This window comes from Candidozyma pseudohaemuli (assembly GCF_003013735.1).
Source record: "Candidozyma pseudohaemuli strain B12108 chromosome Unknown scaffold00022, whole genome shotgun sequence".
In the NCBI taxonomy this organism is placed as follows: domain Eukaryota; kingdom Fungi; phylum Ascomycota; class Pichiomycetes; order Serinales; family Metschnikowiaceae; genus Candidozyma; species Candidozyma pseudohaemuli.
The window spans coordinates 15,035-42,586 of record NW_020194456.1 but is presented as its reverse complement, the minus strand read 5'-3'; the positions used below and the strand labels follow the sequence as shown (position 1 = coordinate 42,586).

The window sequence follows — 27,552 nt, the reverse complement described above, 5'->3', positions numbered from 1 at the left end:
ACCGTGTACACTTGCCTGGACCGGTTCGCTTGCTCCATTATCTGCCAGGAAATGCGCTCTTGCTTTGTGTTCAGGGGACCTCCATAATGACACACAATCAATGCACACCTCTTCTTTTGCGCTTATGCAAATCAGGGCAGATCCGTGTGGTAGTAGAAGCAGAAAAAGCATCAACTCCAGGGCCTTGGGTAGTGCGGTTGGCGTGGTCACGTGACTGCGCACGTGATCCCAAACATCAACACCTCACCACCTCACCTACTTACACCACCGAAATCACACCGAAAACCAGGCCGATTTCTTCATGTACGCAAGCTACACGGACGGCAAGGACGATCTCGTTCTTCCCACCATCATCACACGTGATGACTTTGCCGATAAGCCCGAATTCGATCCCGACGCGTTCCTTTACGACAACCATCGTTTCACCTCGCTCGACTCTCTTCTCAGAGACCTCAAGAAACTCTCAGAAAACCTCAATCAGGATCTTCTAGATCTTGTCAACAGCGAGTACACCAGCTTCATCCAGCTCGGCCAGTCCATTGGCGGCTGTCTCGAACTCATCAATAACATTTCGCTCGATGTGGGCAAATTCAACCAGCAGTTGGTTTCATCAAAGAAAAACATGGCAGATTCGAGGGATACGGCGCAGAGGGCGCTTCAGCAGAAAAAGAGGCTCAATTTGCTTAAAAACAAGGCCAAATTGGTCCTTTTGCTCAACGAGCAGTGCACCAGTTTTGAGACCCTTTTGGGGCTCGACATCGGTGAGCTCAGCGTCAAGCGCCTACAACCTAAGCTTCTGACGCTTACGACATTGTATCTTTCGGCGACGAAAATCTATGCCATTTTGGACGAGGCGCACGAGGAGGGATGCGTGTTCTTCGAAAAGTCGCTTAAACCGAAACTTCTGTCGTTGCAACTTGAGTTCAAGGCGTACATCAAGGAGACGTTAGACCGTGTGCGCAAGGAGCCCAAGGGCTACGATACTGTGATCATGAGCTTGCTTCATTGCCAGCGCATTGTTGGTTCGTCCAGCTAGGTAGATCAACTGCATTGTGCCCCCGGTGGTCTTGTTCGGAAGCATCGAAATTGACCATTTAACAGATGTTGTGGTGAACTTTGTCATTGAATTGAGTTTCCTTGGAATGTACTAGATATTGAGAGGAATATTTGTCATGAAAATCAGCACACGATGAAGCGGAATTCAGAAGTGAGTGCTCTCAATCCGGATAGATTGGTCTAATTTTGATATATTACAGATGTTGCCGCAAGAGGAGGTCACTTCAAGTCTTCTGTTGTGGATTTTCCCCTTCTCGCCAAATTCCATCAAGCATTCGGTGTCTTTGATAAAATGAGGTTAATTCCCTGCTTTTCCTTAATGCCTGTGAGGCCTTTTCACTCTTCAAGCATAACGTGGATCATTATGAGGCTGCCACTCAACAAATACGAAAGTGTTCCACTAATTCGAGTCATGGAATGGCTCACAAGAATGAACGATCGCTCAATACTCCCTTACCGTCTAAACGCATACCGAAATTCAATCGGTTTTGATCATCATTTTCCTCATCTAAAAGCTTGACACGCATCAACCATTGGCTGCAAAATGGTTGCAGTATGCTGAATCAGTTAGTGCTCATGTTAACGCAGGGCGCGCGTAACCGCAGGAACCAACCACGCAGCGACGAATTGGCCTAGTAAGACAGCGTTAACTATGGGGACAGTGGTGGCTACACGACCGCGCACAAGATTAGGAAAAACTATCTGAAGCGATAGAATCAAAGCAGCCAGATATCCCCACATATAGAGCGCAAAAATGGGGTTCGGAAACTTTTTCTACGGCGACAAGAAATGGGAGAACGTCGATGAGAACCCAATGCCCAAGGACGTCCCAGATGTCGAGGAGGTGGGTGCGACTTCAGCTCCACTCTTAAGTGCTGCATTCTTCATTGGCGCCAGGTGTAAGCCATACAATGACGACTTTATGTTGTGTAAAGACGAGAACAACGGAGGTACCGTTGAATGTTTGAAGGAGGGCAGAAGAGTGACGAGATGTGCCGTTTCCGTGTTGAAGGACTTGAATACTCACTGCTTCGACGAGTTCAAGTTGCACTACGAATGTCTCGAACAAGAAAACCATAGATTGGGCGGCTGCAGAGCCAGCGAAAAGGTGTTCAACAAGTGTGTGTTCGACAAGTTGAAGTTGGAGAAGAAGATCCCTGGTCCTCAGGAGCAGATCCACTTGAAGGAGAACCCTATCTACACCGGCACTGGCCAGGACAAGGCCGTGACCAAGGCTTTCTTGAAGGGCAAACTGGAGGAGTCTGCCTAGACTCGGGCGGGGTGAAAATAAGTTACTTGCATAATCAAATCATACAGAGAATGACTTGTAGAGCGTGAAAGGTGCATGGCAACATTCACAAGAAGTGGTATTAAGGAGTAGTTTCTAATTGATGGCAGTCTATCGTTCCGAATATCGGTATAGCTGGATAAAGATACGAGTTTCATCTAGTTATCGGTTTCTGGCACCCAGAGGACGCTATACTATCAGCTTGGTAGTTTCCATGATAGTGGTAATGTTTAAAAATGAGTCTAATTCCCTTCTTTTGAATTTCATCAAATTTGTGTTTATTCAGAGTTCGTGAATTTCATCAGTAGTATGTAACTATCACGAAAATGCGTAAATACTGTGAGAACGGAGGTGGGAGTACAACAATTGCAAAACATTCAAATCCGGCTTAAAATTATACGAATTCATCAAATTCGAATTAAGGCAATATGTTCCAAATCATTTCTCATAAATCATTTGTACTGGAAATATGAAGTAATTTTGACTTGTGGTAGCTCTTAGAGCAATTCATCATATCGTGTGAGTTAAGCGATCTTGAAAATAAGGCTACTCGAGGCGAACCGTACCTCTTTCCACCATCTTGATTGACAAAACAAAGACTTTGAATAAAAGTAATTAATACAACAATTCGATCGAGGAAGTCGCAAGCTCCACACAGAATGTTCCATATTAAACAACACACTTAACAATAAAAAGGAGCAAGCATTTGGTCAAAAATGTCAATTAACGATTCCCGTTCAATTCAAAATTTCCATCAAAATAATTTAAATAACCCCAATTGGAAAACGTCACCTGAAATCTCTCTACCTTTGCAGCCATGGGTGGTCGTGCGCGGCACGTTACATCGCCTAAACAACGCTACAGATTTCTCACTACGAGACAAAGCCCAACCTCAATTAGCTCACGCAGCCTCCCACAATTCAATGTTTGGTGCTTCTTCCTCAGGCGGCACGGGTCTTTTCGGAGGTGCCCAACAAAAGCCAGCTTTTGGCTCCCTGGCTTCCACAGGAAACGTCAATTCCGGATCGGGTTTTCTGTTTGGTTCAAGCAACAACAACACCAACACGGGTAATACCGGCACATCGGGCGGATTCGGCAGCCTAGGTGGCCAGAGCAACACTGGTACGGGACCTACAGCTCCACTGGGTGGTCTTTTTGGTTCCAACAACAATACACAGAATTCCCAGTCTACACTGAATCTTTTTGGTCAGAATAAGCCTGCTGGGGGCGGCCTTTTTGGAGGTTCCACGTCAAATACAGGCACTTCTGGTGGCCTCTTTGGCGGCTCAAACACGGCGCCTAATCAGCAGTCCAACACCAATACGTCTGGAGGTCTCTTTGGCTCAAGTAATACGGGAAACACCAGCGGTGGTCTTTTTGGCAAACCGCCCGCATCTAGCGGAGGAGGTCTCTTTGGCGGCAGCAACACAAACACGCAGAACAATGCCACAGGAAACACGCTTGGCTCGTCAGGCGGTGGATTGTTTGGATCAGGTAACACCAACACAAACTCCAACACGTCAGGCGGCCTTTTTGGCAAGCTGAACACATCTGCGCCCGCGTCTTCGGGTGGTCTTTTTGGCGGTAGCAATACTCAACAAAACACCCAGAGCGGCGGTTTGTTTGGCCAGTCCAACTCAGCACCTACCTCCCAGCAAACTACAAATACCGGCACCAACACAGGCTCCAGTCTTTTTGGCGGCAGCACCGTGAACAACGCACAGCCGTCCTTCTCGTGGTCTTCTCAGCAGCAGCAGAAACCACAGCAATCCGGTTTGTTGAACTTGCCAAACTTGTCCAACTCCCAGGCATCCAGTCAGCAGGCACCTTCCTCGTCATCTTCCACATACACGCCACCTATCAACGATCAGTTGATCAAGTTGAAAGAGCAGTGGGACCCCAACTCGCCGAAATGTGCCCTCAAAACTCACTTCTACAATAAGTTCAGCCAGGAAGAGATAAACGCTCTTTTGCAGCAACCTAGACCGGCAAACGAGTCGCCGGAAGATTGGGACAGCGCCATGTCTGAGCGTCCCACCACTCAGCATTACCCCATTAAAATCACATCGTTCAGCGATGTGTCACAGAGAATAGAGACACAGTTGGACCATGTGGCCAAGTCCAGGATTTTGCTCAACAACATTAATGAAAAGCAAACCCAGCTATCGTCAAAGCATGACCTCGATAATACAACCAGAATCCTCAAGGCCAAGGCAAGACACACAAAGCTTTCACGCCGTCTTCTTCGCTTAGCCACGGTGTTGGCCATTCTCAAACTCAAGGGGTACCCCTTGCTTCCGGAAGAAGAAGAGATCTCCAAGCAATTCCAGACGTTGAACGCCCGCCTCAGTGATCCAAATGGCCCTGTTGGCAAGCTCAGCGATCTCTACGCCCGTCTTGCTATCCTCAAGGGAAGAAGCGAAGACCTTTCCTCGCAATTGGAATCGTCTATTGGTAGTATACACGGAGGCTTGAATGACATCATGAACGGCAAAGAAGGCTCTGGCGGTGTGGGTGGAACCGACTCTAACAACTACATTGACCAGATCGTCAACCAGTTGACGAAGTTATTGTACAAGCAGCAGGTGGGTCTCAGCTACCTTAATGAGCTTTTGCAGAAGGACTTGGAGACAGTCGACAAAAAGCTTGCATCTCAAAATTAGGCATTCTGTTTGGCGAAGAAACCATGAAACCCTCTGTCTTTGGTCCTGACAGCCAGCATATTCGGTGACTTATCCATACGCATAATATCTTCTGTTCGAACGACGGCGTCTTCGCTCACTTTCACTGAAGTGTCGACTGGACCTGCGCCTATCAAGTGGAGGCCATGAAGACCGGATTCCACGAAAAGCGGCTGGAACTTGTGGTATTTTTGGAAGTTGTGGCGGATCAGAGGGGCGACGTCGGCCGGGTTGCCCTCCTCCAAATAGACAAATGGCGAGGATATCGTGGAGGTGCTCATCTTGTACTCGAGATGAAGGGCCTTCGGTAGTAGCGAGTGCTTGAACGGCACCTGGACCTCGCTGCCAAAGTACTTTTTGTCATTTTCAACATACGAATACCGCGGGAGACCTATAAGGTTTTGTAGCTTTTGGCGTAGTTTACCTTGTTCCTGACGTAGTTCAGAACCAGTTGGAGCGATAGTTGAATCGACACCAGACAACGGGTCCAATTGAGAAAACTGTTCAGTAGGATTTAGAAGAACTGTCACAAACGGTTCGAAAAGATGAGGATCTGTGTGTTTGGCTTTGTCGGCTTCAAAGTATTCCACCGTTCCTAGCTTTCCAAAACTATCGTAAATAAACTTGACTTCCTCGACGTTGATTGGCGCAGGTGTGAGTCTGAACTTTGCTGCCACAGCATATTTAAAATATAGTGCTGTTCTAGCCAGTAGCGACATCTAGCGTGGAAAACAACTCGTGTGTTGAAAAGAATATGGGGTAGTTTGGTGACATTCTTGCACACAAATAGATGAGCATCACCAAGCTGCTACTACTCGAAATCAGCCATGATCCAGGTTCTCGCTGAAACACTATCACGTGGCCTCAATCGGGATGTTCCTGTATCTCTAGCAGAAACGGCTGTTCGACTATATAAGCAGGCTGGTCTGGAACCGCAGTTTATGGTATCTACGAAGGCCCTAGGGTTTCCAGAGGATTTGGCCAAAACCGTGTACACATATATCCAGGACAACTTGGGGACGCTAGAAAAGAAGGAGGCTGACGCTCCTGCTGCTCCTCCGGCGAAAAAGCCCAAAAAGGCGAAAACAGCGAAATTGACGCTCAACTTTGATGAAGACGAGGATCTAGATATGGACCAGGGTGCTACCTTGCAGGCAAGGAACGAGCCTAAGAAACCGAAATTCAAGAAGCTTAAGAAGGTCGACACGCAGCGGATGAAGGAGGAGGCCGTGGAAGACTTGTCAGTTAAGAAAGAAGAGGAAACTGTTGAACAGCCAGTGAAACAGGAGCACTTGAGTCTTTCAGAACTCGCTGAGCTAGAGAGAAAACGCAACGAGGCACAGGAGCTCCTCAAGGAATCCGAAGAGCTACACGCCTTGGAGGACGATGACTATGCCATTGAGAACGATCGAGAATGGTACGCCTCTGAGGATATGGCACATCAAGCTCAGGTCGAGGATTACGAAGATCTAGACTACAAACCTAAACAGCGGCAGCGGCCCATGAAAAACGACCAGCGCAGTGGTGGAGGTTTTGACGCGGCTACGGGTGAGTACATTGACTACGATCACGATACCTCAGAAGCCCTGCTTCTACGAGTTCCAATCACCACACACTTCTTGGTTCCACCGTTTTTGAATGGGTCTGAGGCTGATCTTCGGCCGCATTTTGGCAGCAGCCAGACATCTAGAAGCCTGGGACCCAGTGTCAATGCAGTTAAAGATCCTGCTTCTGAATTGGCTGAATCTGCAAAGAACGGAAGTTTTGTGGTCAAGGACAGGAAGGCCAAGAAGGAAAGAGCACAGCAGGCAAAGGAGCGTGCTACTGGCGAGGATGGTATGGCCTCGGTGGTTAAGGAGGATCAAAAAGATAAAAAAGAGGAGGAGGAGGTTGAGGAAAAGAGCTCCTACGAAAGCATACAAGAACAACGTCGGACACTTCCAGCGTACCACGCCAAAAACGATCTTCTACGAATTATAGCAGAAAACCAGGTGGTCGTTGTTATTGGTGAAACCGGGTCTGGAAAAACCACCCAGCTAACACAGTTTCTCTGTGAAGCGGGATATGCAAAAAACAGAGACAAGCATGGTACAAGGCTTCTTGTGGGATGTACTCAGCCGAGACGTGTTGCAGCTATGTCGGTTGCCAAGAGAGTTTCAGAGGAGATGGGGTGCAAGCTCGGAGAGGAAGTTGGTTACTCCATCCGTTTTGAAGACAGAACAAGTCCGCAAAAGACATTGATCAAGTACTTGACGGAGGGTATTCTTCTTCGTGAGATGCTTGCAGACTCCACGTTGGAGCAGTACTCGTGTATTATCATGGACGAAGCGCACGAAAGAACACTCAATACGGATATCTTGCTTGGCCTCTTCCGCCAGCTCTTGCGTAAGAGAAGAGACCTCAAGCTTATTGTTACTAGTGCCACCATGAACGCTGACCGGTTCTCCACATTTTTCGGTGATGCTCCACAATACGTCATTCCTGGTCGCATGTTTCCAGTGGAAACCTTCTATTCCAAGTCGCCGTGCCCTGACTACGTTGATACTGCCGTGAAGCAGGTCATCACCATACACTTGGCCAACCAGGGCCAGCAGGGCGATATTTTGGTGTTCATGACGGGTCAGGAGGATATCGAAACTACATGTGAGATGATCCACGAGAAACTAGACATGCTTGAGGATCCACCACCACTTGACGTCTACCCTATTTATTCCACTCTTCCTGCGGATGTGCAGAAGAAGATTTTCAACAAGCTGAGTGTTCAGCGCAGAAAAGTGGTGGTGGCAACGAATATCGCCGAAACTTCCTTGACAGTGGACGGCATCAAGTACGTCGTGGATTGTGGTCTTGTCAAAGTGAAGGTCTTCAACCCAAAGCTAGGAATGGATATTTTGCAGATGGTTCCGATTTCCATGGCAAACGCCCAGCAAAGAAGCGGTCGTGCTGGAAGAACCGGTCCTGGTATTGCTTACAGGCTTTACACGGATAGAGCAGCTGCACCGTCTCAAATGTATGTGCAGCCGATTCCTGAGATCCAGCGTACGAACTTGAGTTCCGTGATGTTGATGCTCAAATCTCTTCGTGTCACCGATGTGCTCAAATTTCCGTTTTTGGACCCGCCTCCCCGTGATCTTCTCAGCTGTTCACTTTACGATCTTTGGGCTATAGGTGCTCTTGATAACTTGGGTGCATTAACCCAGCTTGGAGATCAGCTTAACTTGTTCCCGATGGAGCCAACTCTTGCGAAGCTTATATTGCTTTCGACACAGGAGGAGTTCCACTGCTCTCGAGAGATTATCGTCATTGTGGCGATGTTGTCTGTCCCCAATGTCTTTTACAGACCAAAGGAACGAGCTGACGATGCAGATTCTGCTAGGGAAAAATTTCTCATTGCAGATTCTGACCACTTGACGTTGTTGAACGTATTTGAGCAGTTCGACCAGAGAGCCAAGCAGAAAAAGGGCAGTTTGAGCTTGTGGTGCACCCGAAACTTCGTTCAGTATAGGTCTCTTCTACGAGCGAAGGATATCTACAACCAGATCATGCTCATCATGAACAAAAGGAAGTTCCCCGTGCTCAAATCCAAATCCGACAGGGATATCAGAAAGTGTCTCTGTGCAGCTTATTTCCAGCAGCTGGCCAAACTTGTGAAGATGGGAGGAGGCAGGGGACAGGTGGAATATGCCAATCTTCGCCAGACATATATGACAATGTACCTCCATCCTACCTCCGCTTTAGCTGGAGGCGGAGACCTCAGTCCTCCGTTTGTGGTTTATGATGAGTTGGTTCTTACCACAAAGGAGTATATGCAATGTGTGACGGCTGTGGAGCCTGAGTGGTTACTCAAATACGGCCATATCTTCTACGGTGTGAGTGCCAACGTCAAGAAGCAGATTGAAGGCTCTTTGGACTTTACGTTGGTGGGAAAGAGCGACTGGGATAAACGCCTCGAGGAGGACAGACAGCGCATGCAAATTCAGGATTCACTGAAAACTACAGAAAAGACGAAACTGGCTCCCCGGGTGCGCCGGGGTTTTTAGTATATACATGTTGGAGGGGTTCCAACTTTTGGGTTATTTTTGATCCGAAATGTCATATGGCATCTCCTTTATCGTCGTCTATCGTTATACCTCTATCCGTGGAGCTGAACGTTGTCGATGAGCCTGGCAGTGCCGGAGCCGTCGGATTTGGGTACACGAACGGCCGTGGAAACGGTAGCTCCGACGCCACTCTCAATCTCGTTCAAATCCTCAAGCGACTCAGGGTGTGAAACTGCGATATATTCAAGATTCCACTCCTCAGGCATGGAAGAGAAGACTCCACGAATAACATCCGCCACAGCGGCAGCCGAAACAGGCTTGCCCTTTTTGATCTCCTCCTCGTAGAAATCACGGCCAGCACAGAGCCCCTTGTAGATGATCGAACACTGGTCCTTTGCTTCCTGAGACAAGTACGCATTTCTCGAGGACATGGCCAAACCGTTAGGCCCACGAAGCGTAGGGCACACTCTGATGGTCGTATCGATAAGCAAGTCCTTGACGAGATTCTTTACCACCACACACTGCTGAGCGTCTTTTTGCCCAAAGTACGCATTTGTAGGTTGAATCACATTGAGAAACTTGGTCACAATCGTGGACACGCCCCTGAAAAACGCCGGCCGCTGTGTCCCCTCAAGCTGCTCCAGGCACCCCAAAACATTGACAAAAGCGCCCTTCTGCTTGGCCACATCCAACACAATCCCGCTGGGAAACATCTCCAGCACCTTGGGCAAGAAAAGCGCATCCACAGGGCGGTCTAGCGCCTCGAGCGCCTGTAAATCACGGTCTAGCGTCCGGGGGTACGCGTCCAAGTCCTCGTGGGGCGCAAATTGGGACGGGTTGACGAAAATCAGCACGATGGTCCGGTCGTTCTCCTTTAGACTCTGGTTCACAAGGTACGTGTGGCCCTGGTGCAAGGCGCCCATGGTGGGGACGAAGCCGACGGTCTCCTTGTTGAAGAAACACTGTTTCTGCCACGCCCGGACCTGTCCGACCGTCCTTAGGATCTTGATCAGCGTAGTCATCGAGGTGGTTTGTAAGGCTGGAGTGGTTGAAAAGTCGGTATAAGGGTGTTTGCCTTTTGAGTTTTTTAGTTTTGGGTTCGAGTCTGGGTTGGCTTTGGCCGGTAGCACCGAAAAACGATTCGTTAGACTGGTCTTGCTGGAAAAGGACGGGTGGTGAAGTCTGGGGTTTGTGTGGAGTACCGAGGCATCGCTGAAAAGTTGAGACAATGAGTAATGGCGAGGGTACGAGGTGTTCGGGAGTTGGGAAAAAACGGATTTTTTTCGATTTCGGGGGGATTCAGGCTGCTTAAATAGTGGAGGTTCTGAGATTCTCGAGCTTTTTGGCTTTCGGTGTGGTTTTCGGTAGCTGCTCGTACCGAGGGACCGAGATGGAGATTACAAGGTGCACCAGTGGAGTAGGAGCCAAAGAAGCCACACAAAGTGACCTCCATAAAATTCTGATAGACCTGGTTCTGACCATTATGAGTATTTTGTGAAATTCGTAACTTCCTCTTATCCTATTCTTTCACTTTTTGGTGACATAGTCCACCCTTCTCGGCTACACTCTACCAAGACACTCCGATCGGCTAAACCGGTCGAGCTACATATACGAGATTCAGGCTGTGGAGATTGACCGTCCTGCTTGCTTCTTCCATAGACTTAAGCTCCACTGGCAAAAATTCAAATCTCCAGTTTTTCAGTTCTCCATCCGTGCATGTGGATATGGCTTACTTGATCTCCACCTACTACTGCTGAAGGTCCCAGTTATCCACGCTCCACATGCCCCAAATGCCCCCTGAAAAACAAAATCACGACAATTCGCCTTCCTCTTCAAATCCAACCCATAAAAAGCAAAATATCCTGGAAGGCCGCCCGAAAACACCCATATCCTTCCGTTCACCGGCTGCAAACGGCTGCGAATCATCACCAGAACCCGCCAATCACCAGCAACCCATAGAAACCTCCCGAAAAGCCCAAGTCGTTTTTCGCCAGAACCGCCTTCCCACTAAAATCCGCTATTGTGCCACTCGGCGCCCCCGCCTGGCTATCTCCGCTGCTTATTATCATAAGCTTCTCACGCAGTACAATATAAACCCAGGCTTCCCAGTAGATCGTCAGTAGCATGTATTCTTTAGAGAAAAAGACCGCCGATGGCGTTTTCCCCAGAACCGCCGGCTCCACCACCTTGCCAACCGACCGGGTGAAAGTCGTCTACAACAAGTTCTCGCCAAAGACTCCAGTACCAGCTGATGTCACCAAAGTCAACCTTATCTTTGCACACGGCTCGGGCATGAACAAGGGCACCTGGACGTACCATATTGAGAAGCTTTACGAACAGAGCCAGAGAAACCCCAGGTGGAAAGTGGACAAGGTGATTGCGGTGGACTACTTCACTCATGGTGATTCTGCAGAACTCAACCGAGACAAGATTGGTTGGACTGCTGATTGGTGTGACGGAGGAAAGGATTTGATTGAGGTGGTGAAACACGAAATGGCCACCACGGGCGACTTTCTGCCTGGAGGGTGGTCGAGAAACGTGCTTATTGGGCACTCGATGGGCGGTTTTTCCGTGCTTTGGGCTGGATTTCTCGAACCACAGCTTTTCGACTCGGTCATTTCAATTGAGCCTGTCATTCAGTATGACCAGCTCGTGAATGAGTGGTTCTTCAACCGGATGAAGAAGGTTGGCAAATTCATCGAGAACAAGTACCCCAGTTTGGAGGCTGCCCACAAGCATTTGAAAAAAGAGTCCTTCTACAATGTCATGCAGAAGGACGTTCTTGACAATTTTGTCGACGACGAGTTGGTGCATGAAAAAGACGGCGTCAGAGTCAAGGCAGACAAGAAGCACCAGATTGCAACCTACTGTGGCGTGGCCTATGCTGCTGAAAAGGGTATGGCGATTTTGAGCCAGTTAGAGGTGCCTTTTTTCCACATTACCGGTGCAGCTGCCACCTGGACACCCAGAGAGTCTGTGGACTGGATCAGAGGAGAGGTTCCCGAGCATCTTCTTGAAGTTGCGGATATTCCAAAAGGTGGCCATTTGGTTCATGGCGAGCAGCCTCTTGAGCTGATCAGATTGTGGAGCTACTTTATCGACAAGAGAGTCAGGTTTATCGAAGAGGCCAGAAAGGAGTTTCCTGAGGAAAAGTACGGCAACGATAGAAAGAAGATTTTCGACGAGCAGTGGAAGTACATGGACACGGCCGACGTGGAGAACCTCTACCACTTCCGTAACGTGAGGGCCAAGCTATAAATGCTAGTCAGGCTGTAAATGCTAGTGAATATGTCGATCCATCGTTAGAAGGTGGGTCCAACATGGACATGATTCTGAGAGGTGTAGATAAGTAGAACCGGGGAATGTGCCTTTTTGGGTAAAGCCATAAAATTAAATTTTATCAAGTTTATGGCTTTTCCAGACGGAATGGTCAATTCTCCGTGTCTCTCAGGACTCTCTTTAGCTGCAAGTGATGCTTCACCACCTATTGTGCCAGCGCCTTGCATGCGGCTTAACTGCACCGACTAAACATCACCTACTTTTCATCAACAAACTGAATTCCATTACTTTTTCAACCGGCACTATTAACATTACTTTCTTCCGATGATTCTCTTGCAGAGGTTCATGATTGGGTCGTCGTCGTTGGTGTAGATGACCGTGGCCTTCTTTCTCTCTGCTCCACTCTTACCCTTTTCAACATCTTGCACATCCTCAAGGGACATTTCATCGCCCAACTTGTGGTCTCTCAACAAAAACACAAAAACGAGCAAAGGCACCAAAAGACAGATGGCGACAATACAAAGCTGTCTCTGCAAATCAGCATAAGCAAGCACCACAGCTCTTCTAGCTGGTGTACCCCAAGTGTGTTTTTCAATAAACTTGTATGGAGACTGGTAGGCTGGCTTGGCAAGAGAAGTGTCAACGCCTAGCTGCTCCATTTTGGAGTAAATGGTGGGGTACATCTTCTGTGTCCAGATAGCACCAGAAACACAGGTTCCAATGGCACCTCCGATTTTGTAAATGGCTGCAAACAAGGCGGTCACCGTGGCCATGTACTCGTAGTTGGTACAAGACTGGATCGACACACCGACTGGTCTCATGAAGAAACCGGTAGCAAAACCGTCCATACAGAAAGCCACCACAAGACCGTCTCTGAAGTACTTTCCGTTGATACCGTCGTTGTCACCTCTGAAATGAACAAACAAGCCCATGGCAACAAACAACATACAGTTTCCGAAAAGAATAAAGCCCTTGGTTCTTCTGACCTTGACAATCACCAAACCGAGAATAGGCAAGACGATGGAGGAAACAAAGGAGCTGAACAGCGGAGTTCTAGTAGCAACAACCTCACTGGCGTTCATTCCGACCAAAAGAATAGCATAGGCGTATTCACTAGGAATGCTCGAGGCAAAAGTGTTCAAAACTCCGATACCAAGACCAGCCCAGACACCACGGTCTCTCAAGACAGGGAAGGGTACCAACGGAACCTTAGCCCACTTCATTTCCCATACCACAAAAACAGGAACAAGGCAGAATCCAAGCACCACCGGAACAATGATGTCTGGTTTTTTCCACTCAGCGTGGGTTCCACCAGCCAAAGTCAAGGGAACCAAGATAAGACCGAAAATAGCGACAATGAAGAAACACGCCATGATGTCGACTTCCCAGAAAGTCTGGTGAGCCTTGAACACGGTCCAAGTCCAGGCTTTTTTGAGGCTTCCCTTGAACTTAGAGCCTCCGTTGGCGAGGTACTGTCTGTTCTTTTCCTGAGCAGCATTGAGCTCAACCTGGCTTTCCTTCTCCTCTTTGCACAATTCCTTCCATTCGGGAAGCTTGTGCACCTTCCATTTCATGTAAACGAAGCAGGACAAAAACGGAACACAAGCCAAGGGAAACGTGAAAGCCCACATACCAATACCAAACTGCCAGCTGTATTTGTGCAACACAGCAGAGACAATTTCACCAGAAGACCATGTGGAGATGATGGTGGGCAAAGAAATCGTAGCAATGGCCAATAATCTAGCACGCAACGAAGAGGCATCCTGGGCACTGATCTGGAACAAAATACGGGCACCTGCAAAACCACATCCATAAAGCACAATACCACCAGCGTATTTTTCAACAGTATCGGCCTGGCACATCACGATAAGACCCACGATACGCAACAACAAGCCGAAACAGAAAAGCTCGAAACGACCGAAAATGTCGGATAATCTGGCATAAGCAGGTAAGGAACTGGCTGCAACAACTTGTCTGATAAGCGAGATGGTCGACATGAGGGAGTGTTTTTTGTAGTCGCTCGTAGCGTAACCGATAAACACCCTTGACACATCGGACTCGACGATCGAAACGTACATTCCCACGAAAATGGAGAAGAAGTAGAATCCCTTGAGGAAGTAGTTGTCAAGCTGTGCCATCATGAGCTCCTGTTTTCTGATACCAAACGACTTGGTCAAGACCTTGGAGTCTTCGGAGTCTGCAGAGGAAGCAGTGTCCTGCTTGGTCAATTCTCTGGACAGCCTGCTAGCGGCCTTTTCGTCTCCATCTGAGGAAGTGTTGGTTGCAACTTTCGACATTGAGCTACAGATTGGAAATACCTGTGGGATCCTGGTGCCTAAATACCCTAAGCCATCGAGTCGTCTTCTACATTTGTACAACGCACAATTCGCCTATTTGCAGCCATTTGCAGCCATTTTCTTGACAGTGACGGCACCTTGACAGTGACACTTGCACTGACAGCACCTAAACAGCCAATCAGAAAAGCACAAGTTCTTTCCGAGTCGGCAGATCTGCCGCCGGATATGCTTGTAAACGGCGATCGCCCTGCACTGATCCAGGGTTTTCACTATCTGATCGGATCATATAGGCTGCGTTACGGAGGTCTATAGGGTTTGGCGAGTTGGGCCATACAAAATTGTTTTCTCCGTGTGTCAAGGTGATTTCTCCGTCTGCGGGTTGTGCACACAGCGGCCTTTTGGGCATTGTTTCTGCAGTCTAACTTGGCCACATGCAGTGGCGTCTATGGCTGCAAAACTCTAGCTGAATTTCATCGTGTGACATAGCAGGAGCTCCATTTAGCTTTCATGATTGGACATGTTCCAACTGTCACCTCCTTGCCAAGCCTGTCAAAGCCGATCCTTCAACTTTATCTTGGCGGATTGGCTGTTATGAGTTTTCGGAGTTGCATTGTAGCATACCCGCCAGCCAATAGTGAAGGGTCCCAACATATGAAGGTGATTTGGAGAGCTGTGTTTGGTGGGTTCGACTTTTCGGGTACCCGCGGAGACATTGGCAAAAAAGTACCATGAGCGTTGGGTACACTGGTATTTGGATCTAAATGATATTTGAATTATTTTAGCTGTTCTCTTTTACTATAGCTACAGGTTTGAAACGCTTAAATAGTGAAAGGCAACGAGAGGTGTTATGTAATTGAAGCTACAAGTAAACTTGCCTTTTGTGAAAATCAGTCTAGCCCTATCTGCTTTAGCCGCTTTATCCAGAAAGCTAGCGCCGCACGATCGTCTAGCGCCTAGCTCGTAAATTGAGGCTTCCTAATATTAGAGAACCACCCAAATACCAAGTAAAAGAGAGAGGATGCCCCCAACTTTGGAAAAAAGCCTGTAGTCAACATTGCACCAATTAAATTCTTTTAAAATGTCCTTTTTTTAGTGTTTTGATGGACCTGTGCACCTTCGTAATCCCAGGTCCAGGGAATTTGCGTAGCTTTCAAGGGAAATTTCAAAGTCGCACCCGTACACCACAGCTTTTCCAGTCGAGGCCCTCGAAATGTGGGGGATCCAGTTCCACAAAGCCGGTACCATGCAACCTACGGAGGCTATTTTTTTCTCTTTGTTGAAACATTCCATCGAAAATTTTCGAGAAACAATCCTGTAAAGATCGAATAAGCCCACTTTGTTTGTACCCGGCGGATTCATCTCACTGATTCTATTTCACAATTAATGTCTTGATGAGATAAAAATGAAAGTCGCAGAATTCGTAAGCCTTAAAGATGTTTGAGTCAGGTAGATCAATTATTTAGCATGATTTTACTGGTATAAAATAACTAATGCCTGCCTTAAACAAAAAGGACATAGCTATTTCGTCAATTGTTCTCAAGACAATGACCAGTCGAGAGAATGATCATGCCATCTGAAGAGATGGAATTTGTTTTCGAGGCTGACTGAATCGGACTTGGCTCCAACAATGTGGTCTAGAAATCTAGGGAAGGAGGACTTTTCAAATGTGTTTCCAGCGATTTATCCCCTAATTGAAAAGAGCACCCATGCCAAAGAAGCCATGAACTCCTCTATTGTAATGACCCATTTGATGTAGCCAAATGTACCGAAAAATATTCGATCTTCCATTTTCTCCACAATAATGGGATCCACAGGCGAATACCACAAAGCCGGTTTGCATTCTTGAAAATCGCAATTCCGTCTTCGAGAAGTCCATGGGGTGATTTCGTTTAGCCGCTCGATGCACCTCTATTGAATATACGGCAAAAGCCATATCGGCTTTCTTGATGAGCCCTGCAGAAGATAATTTTTGCAGGATTGCATGAGTCCGCATGTCCATGCAACTTTGGTTGCAAAATGTATTGTCATCTAACTGAATGCAACAAGGACATTAAGCTCAAATGGTTCAAGCGCTACAATGAATTAATAAAATATCTATTATCGAAGTGCACAGGATGTGCGTAAGGGTATCCGAGAGAAAGGCAGTAGCAAAAATCCAATCGATGTTTTCACATCTCAAAAAAGAACGAAAAGGCCAAGGGGAAGAACCCACTCAAGGCCAAATTTGGGAAGTGAACCAGCACCGTCGTACGTCAGAATGGAAGCAGCAGGAGCTGTTTCAGAAGGAACTGCAACTGAGGTTTCTGGAGTCTGAGAAGCACCAGAAGGAGCAGTGGACTCTCCAGCAATAGTAGACGTATGAGGATTTCCAAGTGCATCGGTCAGAACAACAATTGTACGCTCAAGCGTGACGGTCTTGCCGTTCTTGGTGGTTTCATAAGAATCCACAGAAGTTTCAGGTGGTGAAAGCACGGAAGTGTAAGAGGTAGGCACTCCGTGGATGGTGGTTTGGATGATAGCACCAGTCACAGTGGTCTTGGAACCGTCCTCCTTGGTGGAAACAAAAGCAGTGGTTTCAGGACACTCGGTGGTGTAAGTAGTCCAGTCACCATTGGAAGCTGTGGTTTCACAGACGTAGACGGTCTTGGTTTTGACGTTTCCATCAGTATCGGTCAGCTGAACAGTGGAGGTGTAGTCGGTAGGCTTCAACTGGGAAGTGGATGTGGTCAAGCTTCCGTCGGAGTCTGTGGTTACGATCACCACGCCAGATTCAGTAGTAGGATTTCCGTCTGAATCGGTAGTCGTCCATGAGGAAGTGTAGTCGGTGATACCAGGGAAACCAGAGGTTGTGGTGTACCAGTTCCCGTCTGAATCGGTGGTTACAATCACCACACCGGAGGTAGTGATAGGGTTGCCGTTTTCGTCTGTGGTTGTCCAAGTGGATGTGTAGTCGGTGATACCTGGACCGAACTGGGAAGTGGATGTGGTTAAGGAGCCATCGGAGTCAGTTGTGACAATGACAACGCCAGAACCGGTGCTTGGGTTTCCATCAGAATTGGTAGTAGTCCATGTGGAGGTGTAATCGGTGATATCGTCGTCAGAACCGAATGTGGAGGTGGAAGTAACGAGGTTTCCGTCAGAATCGGTGGTAACGATTACCACACCAGAGTCGGTGATTGGGTTTCCGTTACCGTCGGTAGTGGTCCATGTAGAAGTGAATTCGGTGGTTCCAGGGTTGGTTCCAGGGTTGGTTCCAGGGTTGGTAGGGTTGTTAGGGAAGTCAGAAGTGGTGGTGGTCAAGCTTCCATCCGAGTCGGTAGTAACAATCACCACACCAGAACCAGTCGATGGGTTGCCGTTGGAGTCTGTAGTGGTCCAAGTAGACGTAAATTCGGTGATATCTCCATCGTCGTATTGGGAAGTGGTGGTAGTTAAAGAACCGTCAGAATCAGTCGTCACAATCACCACGCCAGAATCTGTAGTAGGGTTTCCGTTGGCATCGGTGGTGGTCCAGGTAGAAGTGTACTCAGTAGGGCTTCCAAACTCAGAGGTGCTTGTGGTCAAGGAACCGTCAGAGTCGGTCGTAACGATAACCACACCAGAATCAGTAACTTGTTCTCCGTTGGAGTTGGTGGTCGTCCAGGTGGTGGTGTACTCGGTTGGCCCGATTTCAGAGGTTGTAGTGGTCAAACTTCCGTCCGAGTCGGTGGTGACGATAACGACGCCAGAATCGGTAGTTGGGTTTCCGTCAGAATCGGTCGTAGTCCAGGTGGTGGTATATTCGGTAGGACCGTTTGTAGCATCGTCAAGTGGAGAAGTCGTGGTGGTCAAGGAACCGTCAGAGTCTGTAGTTACTATCACTACTCCAGAACCCGTGGAAGAGTTACCGTCAGAGTCGGTAGTGGTGTAAGTAGTAGTATACTCAGTAGGGCCATTATCACCGTCAATGGCACTGGTGGTTGTGGTTAAGGCTCCGTCAGAATCGGTGGTCACGATAACCACTCCACTTCCAGTAGAAGTGTTTCCATCTGGGTCCGTCGTGGTATAGGTAGTTGTGAATTCAGTAGGACCATCGCCTCCATCAATTTGACTAGTAGTAGTCGTCAAAGAACCATCAGAATCGGTAGTAACAATAACCACACCAGTACCGGTAGATTCATTCCCATCGGAGTCTGTTGTCGTGAAAGTTGTAGTGTAGTCGGTTTCACCACCGTTAATTTGAGAAGTTGTGGTTGTCAATGATCCGTCTGAATCAGTGGTAACAATAACGACGCCGGTACCAGTAGATTCATTTCCATCTGAGTCTGTAGTAGTATAGGTGGTGGTGTATTCCGTCTGACCATTATCATCGATCTGAGAAGTAGTCGTAGTCAAAGAACCGTCAGAGTCTGTGGTGACAATGACAACGCCACTTCCAGTAGACTCGTTTCCATCCGAATCAGTAGTAGTATAAGCGGTCGTATACTCGGTTTGATCGCCGCCATTGATCTCAGAAGTAGTAGTGGTCAAAGAGCCATCCGAGTCTGTAGTAACAATAACCACTCCGCTTCCAGTAGAAGCATTTCCATCAGAATCGGTGGTGGTGTAGGTAGTAGTGTACTCGGTTGGACCACCAGTGGATCCGGGAAATTCAGAAGTGGTTGTAGTTAAAGAGCCATCGGAATCAGTGGTGACAATGACTACTCCACTTCCAGTAGACTCGTTTCCATCGGAGTCGGTTGTGGTGTAAGTAGTAGTGTAATCGGTTTCACCACCATCGATCTGAGAAGTGGTGGTTGTCAAGGATCCGTCTGAATCTGTGGTAACAATCACAACACCAGTACCAGTGGATTCGTTTCCATCAGAGTCAGTGGTAGTATAAGTTGTGGTATAGTCGGTCTGACCACCGTCAATTGCACTGGTGGTGGTAGTCAATGAACCCTCAGAGTCTGTAGTAACGATAACCACACCAGTTCCAGTGGAAGAATCGCCATTTGAATCGGTGGTAGTATAGGTAGTAGTGTACTCTGTGGGGCCATTATCACCATCAATTGCACTGGTAGTAGTGGTCAATGAACCGTCAGAATCGGTAGTCACAATTACCACACCACTTCCGGTAGACTCGTTACCATCTGAGTCAGTAGTTGTATAAGTCGTAGTAAACTCAGTCTGGCCGTTGTCAGAAGCAGGAATATCGGAAGTTGTCGTTGTCAAAGAACCGTCTGAATCCGTAGTCACTATAACAACGCCCGTACCAGTGCTAACATCACCATCGGAGTCAGTGGTGGTATACGAAGTGGTGTACTCTGTCTGATCATCGTCAATCTGGGAGGTGGTTGTGGTCAAGGAGCCTTCAGAGTCAGTAGTAACAATAACCACACCGCTTCCAGTGCTCTCGTTGCCTTCCGAGTCGGTGGTGGTGTAAGTGGTAGTGTACTGAGTCTGGCCGTCGTTTTCATCAATCTGAGAAGTGGTAGTAGTCAAGGAGCCGTCAGAATCGGTCGTCACAATTACCACGCCAGAGTCTGTCTGTGTGTTTCCGTCAGAGTCGGTGGTGGTCCAGGTAGTGGTGTATTCGGTCTGGTCTGAGGATGGTTCAAGGCTGGAGGTAGTGGTTGTCAAAGATCCATCGGAATCAGTCGTCACAATAACCACTCCGCTGTCAGTGGTCTCATTTCCGTCAGAATCGGTGGTCGTGTAAGTTGTGGTGTATTCAGTCAAGTCCGAGTTGGCGTCTGTTTCAGAAGATGTGCCCGAGTTGTCTGTTTCAGAAGAGGAAGCAGTTTCCGTGCTGGAAACAGCAGAAGAGGAGTCCGTAGGCTCCAAAGGAGGCTCGGGAAAGTCTTCACACTGACACACATCGGGAACTTCTCCGCTGAAAGGATCGTTGTAGGTGATTCTCGTACCGGAGTTCAGAATACCGTTGGTTGCAAAATTGCCGTTTTCGTAACCTGGACCAATGTGGAAGCCCATCTTGAACAAGCCCAAGAAGAAAGAAAGCGTCAAAAGACCGTCCTTGTAGTTGTAGGAGTCAAAGCCAAGCGACACTCTGATGGTGTTTCCACCACCAAAGCCAACCACAGTGTAGGTCTTGGTACCAGTCAAGGAAGAAGACAAGCCCACCACGGAAACCAAGGAGGTTTCGTCCGACAAGTAGATATACTGCTCCTCAGAAATAAACCAAGGGCTGACTTCAAGCAGAAGCGTGGATCCAGCACCCACATTGATACAGCCCTGGCCTTCAATCGAGGTGGTCTGGTCCCAGTACATGTTGGTAAGACAGACAGTACCCTCGTTGTGGATACGGCCGAAACTCTGAGAAATGGTGACCCTGGAGGCGGTTCCAGAGGCCTGGACCATGTGGATTCTGCCGTGGTTCTCCCAATTGGTTGTTGAGCCAAGTGTAATGGGAGATGTTAAGGAGAAGCCACTGAGACCAAACCACATGTTTCCGGTGTTGTTGAAGGCGGCAATGGAGTTCAAGTTGTAGTTGCTCACGACACTGCCGCGAGACGAGTTGAAAGCAAGGTTTCCCAGGTTTTTGATCGTTCCAGAGATGATTCTCACAGAAGCAGCCAACCCGTTGTCAGAGGTGACGTAGAAGCTACCTTCATTGTTCAAGTTACCAGCAAGAGTGGTGATGGCGTTGTTGACAATGGAGTAGTAGACACCGGGAATGATGTTGAGGTCTCCAATGGAGAGATTCACTGGGTTGATGGAGATGACGTTTTCGGTGATGGTCAACCCCAACGCAGTAGCGAGGTATAAGGCCACCGCAAGCCAGGAGAAGCTGTAGGACATAGTGAGGAAGGAATTTTAAAGCGAAAAAACGACCACATCTTATACTCCGACGGAAAGCCCGCCCAGTCGATTGTTTGTCCATTCGGAGGTATATCTGGTCTGAAAACAGCCGTGGATTCTCCAGAGACCCACTGGTTTTTGCAACCTTTCCTGCAGGCAGCCCCGCATGCATGGCTAAAGGTATCTTGCAGCCGTACAATGCAGCCTCCCAACAAAAATAGCTTTCGCTAGACAGATACTATCTGGCGGGTCGCATGTGGGCCACACATTCTGGGCTTTTTGGTGGTGTGGAGCACTTGCCCTGGGCTAAAATTTCCGAAAGTGTCGAGCGCCCTGGGACCCTCTTGCAGGTTTTATCTCATTGGGCGAAATCCCAGGACAGCCAAGCCAGTTTTGACTAGAGCACAGAATTTTCGGCGCATATGGAAATCAGCCAATACGCAGAGGACCTAAGCTGCTGAATCAGACACGGCGAAACGGTGCTGTTTCCTTTAGCGGAACTCTTATTGTGGAAGAAAGAGCGGAACTGTAAGTTGAAAAATCTTTGTGCTCGTGGGGCTTAGCAGTTGCCCGCGAAGCCTCGCTCGCATGCATTGGCGAAGCTTCTAAAGGCAGGCGCGGCGGGCCTACCACAGAAAAGATTGGCAAAACCAGTGCTTCTACCATCTGCCTCATATCGCTGTATCTCAAAGATCGAGCCAGGCGTTGGAGATTTATATCTACAGAGGCTTTTTGCCAAAGAACGTGCTGTAAGTTGGTGGACCTGATGCAAGACAATCCCTCATGGAGATCACAATGGCGGCTATAAAGTCCGGTTTTCTAAAACCCTGATCCATGCTCCGTCGTACCACTTCAAACCAGATACCTTTTTCCCTTTCAGGCCTTTCCTGCGCCCCGCCCGCCTGCTTTCTTTCAATGGTCGCGAGGACTACTACATCTAGGATTCATGCAGGGTATGCGTTTTGACATGCTGCTGGGGACTCGCTTGTGACAATATCACCATCGGGCCGTGGCGGACAAATCGCAATTTTTGAGTGGCTCGGCGATTTTCAGGAATACAGTGCTGTTGAAGCCGAAAGTTGCAGAAATCCAGCCTCAGGCATCATCCAGCTATTGTTGAACGCTGCTTTACTATAATCTCATCGGGCCTGAATGTGCAGACCCCTATTACCGTCGGGGCTCTGGATGCACCTCGTAATCGTTTTGCGCTGGAGAATGCTGATTTTTGGTGTTTTCGTGGTACTCCACGTATCACGGAGAATAGCTACATGAGAGGTTGCCTAGCCTGGCCTTGTGGTGTCGATATCGGTGAGGTGGTCTAGAGTCGCCTTTGTATGATTTTCTGCATGATTTAGGTTCTAGAAACCGCATTGTTGGAAGTATTTGGAGATTTTAGACCGAAGAAATATATGTGGTTGATCTCGGTGATCTATTGAAAAGCGATCCCTAGAAAGTCTCTGAAATCTGCCTCTGAGGCGGTATCAAAACCACCCTCCAAACCACACTCCGAGCCCATCTTTGAAAAACCGCCGTAAGGCTCGTGCGGGGCCCGTAGCCAATATCTCCCTCGCTTGGGGCATCTTTAGCCAAAACTAAATCATTGTTCGCCGTGGGGATCACTTATTCGCTTGTGGACCTGAACTCTGCGCCAAGCCCTCAACTACGGGATACAACAGAATATCCCGTTATGAGCCGTATTTTACGACGATGCCCACATTGTGATCTCAGCAGAGAGGCAGCCACGTTGACCCAGCGGGGTCCTGGGCGGCTTGTACGAAACCATTGCTTTTACGACAGAAGAAAAAAAGACATTCTGTGGTTTGCAAAGAGATGCTTGTAAAGTTGGATTGGGCGGGTCAATAATGAAAGGCATGCTTATGGCGGACAATTTGAATGTCATTTGGGCCTACTTTAATCTGGCTTGATCAGGATTAAAGCATATACGAATGGTGTTTCTTGTTGTCAGGTACCACAACTTCAGCCTACTATCCCTATGTCTTTGGTGGGTCCCTCAATTCTGAAATTAGGTGTGACGCTGGAAAAGCCTAAAGTTGCATTTTTTGCGTCCCCTGGCATTCTGAATCACCACAGTTACATGATACATCACGATTGTTGGAAGCCGTCGCTCATAACTGGAATTGCGTGGGTCTCGAACTCAAAAGTTAGGCAATTTTTAGGGTAAGCAAATCATATTCAATTTTCTTCAGCCTCTGCGGAACACCCCGGTCTGCATTATTTACGAAAATTTCCACCCTCTCTTCTGTATCACCATTCGGCCGAATCGCGTACGATAACCAGGCGTACAGCGTACAGCGCATATGGATATGCAAGCTGCACGATTTATGAGTTGGAACATATATGTCTTGGTGGTGTGCCACAAAAGGATTGTTTCTTTCGATTTACGGCACCCATGTTCCGGGTGGCTCTGGCGATCTGGCTATTTTTGAGCTTTTGCCACGACAGCAAGGGTTAGGTGTTTGTCCTCGTAGTCTGAAATCTTATGCATTGAACGGAATGTTGGGTACGTACGTGAAAATTTCTTTGGAGTACCACCAGTAACCCGTTTTTATACTTCCGATTTCAAAAGTTTTTACCACGAAGCTGGAAAAGTAAGACCTTGTGAACTAAACTCAACGGATTAGCTTTACCGGGAATATAAGGCGCCACTTTCTCTTCCCAAAGGCCATAGTCAGCTGCCAGAGTCAGTTTTCTTCCGGAAGACGCAACGAGATTCTTTCATCGCCCTTCAATTCCTAATCGCAGTCCGGAAGAACTTTTGAGAAGCAGAACTAATACCAAAAAATTGATACAAATTAAAGAGATAGATCTTAGTTCATGCTTTCTCCAAAACTTTGGGGTGAAGAAAGGCAGTACTGTGATACAATTCCAGATAATCCAAGCAGTATGATTTTTCTCATACGGGGCACTTTCAGAGATTCTTCCAAGTGAGACGTGATCGATTTTCGATTTAACAGAACCACAGTTTCATCAATTTCGACCAGCTATAAATTTAAACCCATCTTTGAGCGCAAGGATTAAAGAGCGGCTATCTTAGGAGTCATACTCTGTAATATTCACATTCCGTTTAGTAAGGGCCCTACAACGCTTTTAAAGGTCTGTAATCGAATTGTACAAGTATGTACTCAAGGGTTTCCAGAAGAAAGCAAAATAATCCTGAAGTCATAGTGTCTTCAAACAAGCCAAAGTAAACCAATGGGAATAACCCACGTAGGGTTCAAGTTAGGTGGAGACCCAGCAGCCTCATAACTCAGAACGGTGAAAGCAGTATCAGTCACAGAAGAGCCAGTAACAAAGGTTTGTCCCGACGTCAAAGTAGAGGCTGCTGAATTGTCAGTTTCGCCTGAAATCGTGGCGGTGTGTTTTTTTCCATTTATGTCAGTCTCTTCCACACTGGTTTGGTCAAAAGTACCTATGTCGCCATATTCCGTAGTTTCGTCGAAGAACACGGAACGGGACTGCAAGGGTTTAGCAATATCTTGCGATATGGCCAGGGCGTCAGAAGCGACGTTAAAAGATTCGGATTTTGTCACAGGAATCCCTGTAGTCCATGTGGAGCTACCCTCTTCTGTGAACGTGTATCTAGAGCTTTCTCTTGTCAAAGAGCCTTTGGAGTCAGTCACAATAAACACTATTGCCGATTCTGTAACCGTGCTGCCGTGGGAGTCTGTAGTGGTCCATATAGTAGTGTATTCTGGAGGAGATGTGGTACTGGCGAGGTCTCCAGCTGAATTAGTGGTTATGGTGACCACTCCAAAATCTGTGATACTGCTTCCTTCTCCATTCGTTGTGATCCAGGTGGTGAAGGTTTTTGTGATCGTTCTGTTCTGAGATGCTGGAGGCTCGAAGGAACCTGAAGTCTCAGTGGCAGTAGTAACAACACTGCTAGCTGAGGAAGAATTGCGATCAGAGCTGGTAAGAATAAAGGCTGAAGTATGATCGGAATATGTTTCAGTGCCTTCAGAAGTAGGGCTTTCGGTAGTCGAAGACAAAGAGTTGTCTGAGTTGGAAGTGACCGACAAGGAGGAGGTTTCAGTCGAATTGATTCCGTCCGAATGGGTGCTTGAATTCTCTGTGGTGGTGTTTTTTTCAGAAGTTGGAATTGACAGAGAGCCGTCACTTCCAGTGGTGATGGTGATCTCACTAGGAGTACTGCTATTGGAATCTGTCGTGGTGTAGACGCTTGAATATTCCATGCTGCTGCTGTCAAATCGAGACGTAGTAGTGAACAAAGAGCCTTGTGTAGTAGTAGTCACAGTAGCCACTCCAGAAGCAGTACTTTTATTGCCCTCTGAGTCCGTCGTGGTGTAGGTGGTATGCTTCGTTTTGGTGCGGTGTGGAAACAAGGAAGTGTAGGTGGACAAGGATCCTAACGAGTTTGTGGTGACAATCACAATTCCAGAGCCGCTGGTGATGATAACTATTCCAGATTCCGTGACAGTTGCACCGGTGGAATCAGTGGTGGTCCATGTGGTGGTATACTCAGTAGTTCCATCCACAGCAGCTTCACGCTTATAGACGGAAGGGAAAGACGTGACACTTTCTCCAGAGACAACAGAGGTGGATGTCAAAGTGGGAATGGCAGAATCGATGAGCACAGCCGACTCATTTGGATGCGATGGTGGTTCAGGAAATTTTTCACATTGACAGACTTCTGGAACAGTTCTGTTTACGGGGCCGTTGTACGAAATTTTCGTACCCAAGCCGTCGGTAGCAAATCTGGCTCCATCGTAGCCAGGACCAATATGGAACTCGATTTTGAACGAGCCCTGGAAGAAGGAAAGTGTCAAGACATCTTTGGCATATTTGAAGGTTTCAAAACCAAGAGAAGTTTTGATTGAATTTCCACCGCCGAAACCCACCACTTTGTAAGTTCTGGTGCCAGTTGATGAGGAAGATAACCCAAGCACATTGATAGCGGACATTTCGCTCGACAAGTAGATAGTCTGCTCTTCAGCAACCAGCCAGAAGCTGGGATAAAGCAGAAACAGGGAATTGGCACCCACGTTGATGCAACCCTCTCCATCAATAGAGGTGTTCTGGTTCCAGAACATGTTAGTGAGACAGACGGTACCATGGTTTTGGATGTGACCGAGGCTCTGGAAAATGGTGACCCCAGAGGGTCTGCCAGCATTCCGGACAAAATGGACTTTTCCGTAGTTTTCCCAACTTGCAGCAGAGTCAACAGTGACTGGAGACGTCTCGAAACATTCATTGAGTCCGAACCATATGTTTCCAGTATTATTGAAACCACCGGTCGAGCTCAAGCTAAAGTTACTCGCAGCACTGCTTTGAAGCGAGCTGAATACAACGTCACCCTTGTTATGGAAAAGGTTGGATTCAATCAGCACAGATGTAGCCAGGTCGTTGTTGGAAGTGACATAAAGTACACCTTCATTGTTCCAATCTCCAGTAATAGTTGTAACGGTATTGTTGACAATGGAAAATTTAGCACCGGTAGTGATGTTGAGGTCATTAATAGAGAGACTCGATGGGGAGATCCAGGTGGTGTTAGTTGTGATAATCAACCCCAACGCTGTAGTGAGGTATAAGAATATGGCAAGCCAAGATCCAATGGTTAACGACATGATGCAGAGGAAAGCTATTTTTCGAGGAATCCCTTGCAATTTATACCTTTTGCAAGGCCCGCCCAATTAATTGGCATGTCTGTACGTTAGATGCCCTTTTCAAAAACTGCCTTGGGTCCTCCAAAGTCCTTCATTTTTTTGCAGCCTATTCTGCACATCCGTCTGCATGCATGAGCTAAATGTCTTGCGTCTGAATATCGAACACTATAAAGAAATGCTCCCAAGACACAGAACAGTTGCATTGAGGCACGTATCGTTGCTCTTAAACTTTCGTTTTCGGAATAGCACCTCCGCAAACTTCTAGACCCTGGTTGCCTCTTGCATCCATGGGGCAGGAACCGCATTAAATTATCTGGTGTGAGCCAAACAAGCGTGTCACGGAACAAATGAATTCAAAGAAAAGTCAAGAAAAAAGAAAATAGACATAGCATTTTTTCAAGTCGTCTTCGAAAAGCTACCAATTTTGCAAGCATTGGTGATTTGACATTTTGCAAATCGATCTACTCACTAGGCTTAGAAGTTGCT

General features: G+C 47.6%; 10 protein-coding genes across 10 annotated transcripts; 5 read left to right on the top strand and 5 right to left on the bottom strand.

The window, feature by feature from the left end:
* Window positions 1-301: 301 nt before the first annotated feature.
* On the top strand, window positions 302-1,036 carry C7M61_005127 (Golgi transport complex subunit; the record flags this gene model as incomplete). The annotated part of the gene is made up of 1 exon (XM_024860438.1): window positions 302-1,036. One exon carries the CDS (start codon window positions 302-304, stop codon window positions 1,034-1,036), a length of 735 nt encoding a protein of 244 aa, XP_024711359.1.
* A 774-nt stretch (window positions 1,037-1,810) lies between these two features.
* On the top strand, window positions 1,811-2,326 carry C7M61_005126 (uncharacterized protein; the record flags this gene model as incomplete). The annotated part of the gene is made up of 1 exon (XM_024860437.1): window positions 1,811-2,326. The coding sequence occupies one exon, from the start codon at window positions 1,811-1,813 to the stop codon at window positions 2,324-2,326; it is 516 nt and encodes a 171-aa protein (XP_024711358.1).
* A 941-nt stretch (window positions 2,327-3,267) lies between these two features.
* On the top strand, window positions 3,268-5,007 carry C7M61_005125 (FG-nucleoporin; the record flags this gene model as incomplete). The annotated part of the gene is made up of 1 exon (XM_024860436.1): window positions 3,268-5,007. One exon carries the CDS (start codon window positions 3,268-3,270, stop codon window positions 5,005-5,007), a length of 1,740 nt encoding a protein of 579 aa, XP_024711357.1.
* A 69-nt stretch (window positions 5,008-5,076) lies between these two features.
* Window positions 5,077-5,744, bottom strand: C7M61_005124 (uncharacterized protein; the record flags this gene model as incomplete). Its single annotated transcript, XM_024860435.1, has 2 exons — window positions 5,077-5,121; window positions 5,145-5,744. The coding sequence occupies 2 exons, from the start codon at window positions 5,742-5,744 to the stop codon at window positions 5,077-5,079; spliced, it is 645 nt and encodes a 214-aa protein (XP_024711356.1).
* Window positions 5,745-5,852: 108 nt separating this feature from the next.
* On the top strand, window positions 5,853-9,065 carry C7M61_005123 (DEAH-box RNA helicase; the record flags this gene model as incomplete). Its single annotated transcript, XM_024860434.1, has 1 exon — window positions 5,853-9,065. One exon carries the CDS (start codon window positions 5,853-5,855, stop codon window positions 9,063-9,065), a length of 3,213 nt encoding a protein of 1,070 aa, XP_024711355.1.
* A 92-nt stretch (window positions 9,066-9,157) lies between these two features.
* Window positions 9,158-10,087, bottom strand: PAN6 (pantoate--beta-alanine ligase; the record flags this gene model as incomplete). Its single annotated transcript, XM_024860433.1, has 1 exon — window positions 9,158-10,087. One exon carries the CDS (start codon window positions 10,085-10,087, stop codon window positions 9,158-9,160), a length of 930 nt encoding a protein of 309 aa, XP_024711354.1.
* A 1,102-nt stretch (window positions 10,088-11,189) lies between these two features.
* C7M61_005121 (triglyceride lipase) lies at window positions 11,190-12,323 on the top strand (the record flags this gene model as incomplete). The annotated part of the gene is made up of 1 exon (XM_024860432.1): window positions 11,190-12,323. One exon carries the CDS (start codon window positions 11,190-11,192, stop codon window positions 12,321-12,323), a length of 1,134 nt encoding a protein of 377 aa, XP_024711353.1.
* A 332-nt stretch (window positions 12,324-12,655) lies between these two features.
* Window positions 12,656-14,641, bottom strand: C7M61_005120 (uncharacterized protein; the record flags this gene model as incomplete). Its single annotated transcript, XM_024860431.1, has 1 exon — window positions 12,656-14,641. The coding sequence occupies one exon, from the start codon at window positions 14,639-14,641 to the stop codon at window positions 12,656-12,658; it is 1,986 nt and encodes a 661-aa protein (XP_024711352.1).
* A 2,175-nt stretch (window positions 14,642-16,816) lies between these two features.
* On the bottom strand, window positions 16,817-21,421 carry C7M61_005119 (uncharacterized protein; the record flags this gene model as incomplete). The annotated part of the gene is made up of 1 exon (XM_024860430.1): window positions 16,817-21,421. The coding sequence occupies one exon, from the start codon at window positions 21,419-21,421 to the stop codon at window positions 16,817-16,819; it is 4,605 nt and encodes a 1,534-aa protein (XP_024711351.1).
* A 3,191-nt stretch (window positions 21,422-24,612) lies between these two features.
* Window positions 24,613-27,027, bottom strand: C7M61_005118 (uncharacterized protein; the record flags this gene model as incomplete). Its single annotated transcript, XM_024860429.1, has 1 exon — window positions 24,613-27,027. The coding sequence occupies one exon, from the start codon at window positions 27,025-27,027 to the stop codon at window positions 24,613-24,615; it is 2,415 nt and encodes an 804-aa protein (XP_024711350.1).
* Between the last annotated feature and the right edge of the window lie 525 nt (window positions 27,028-27,552).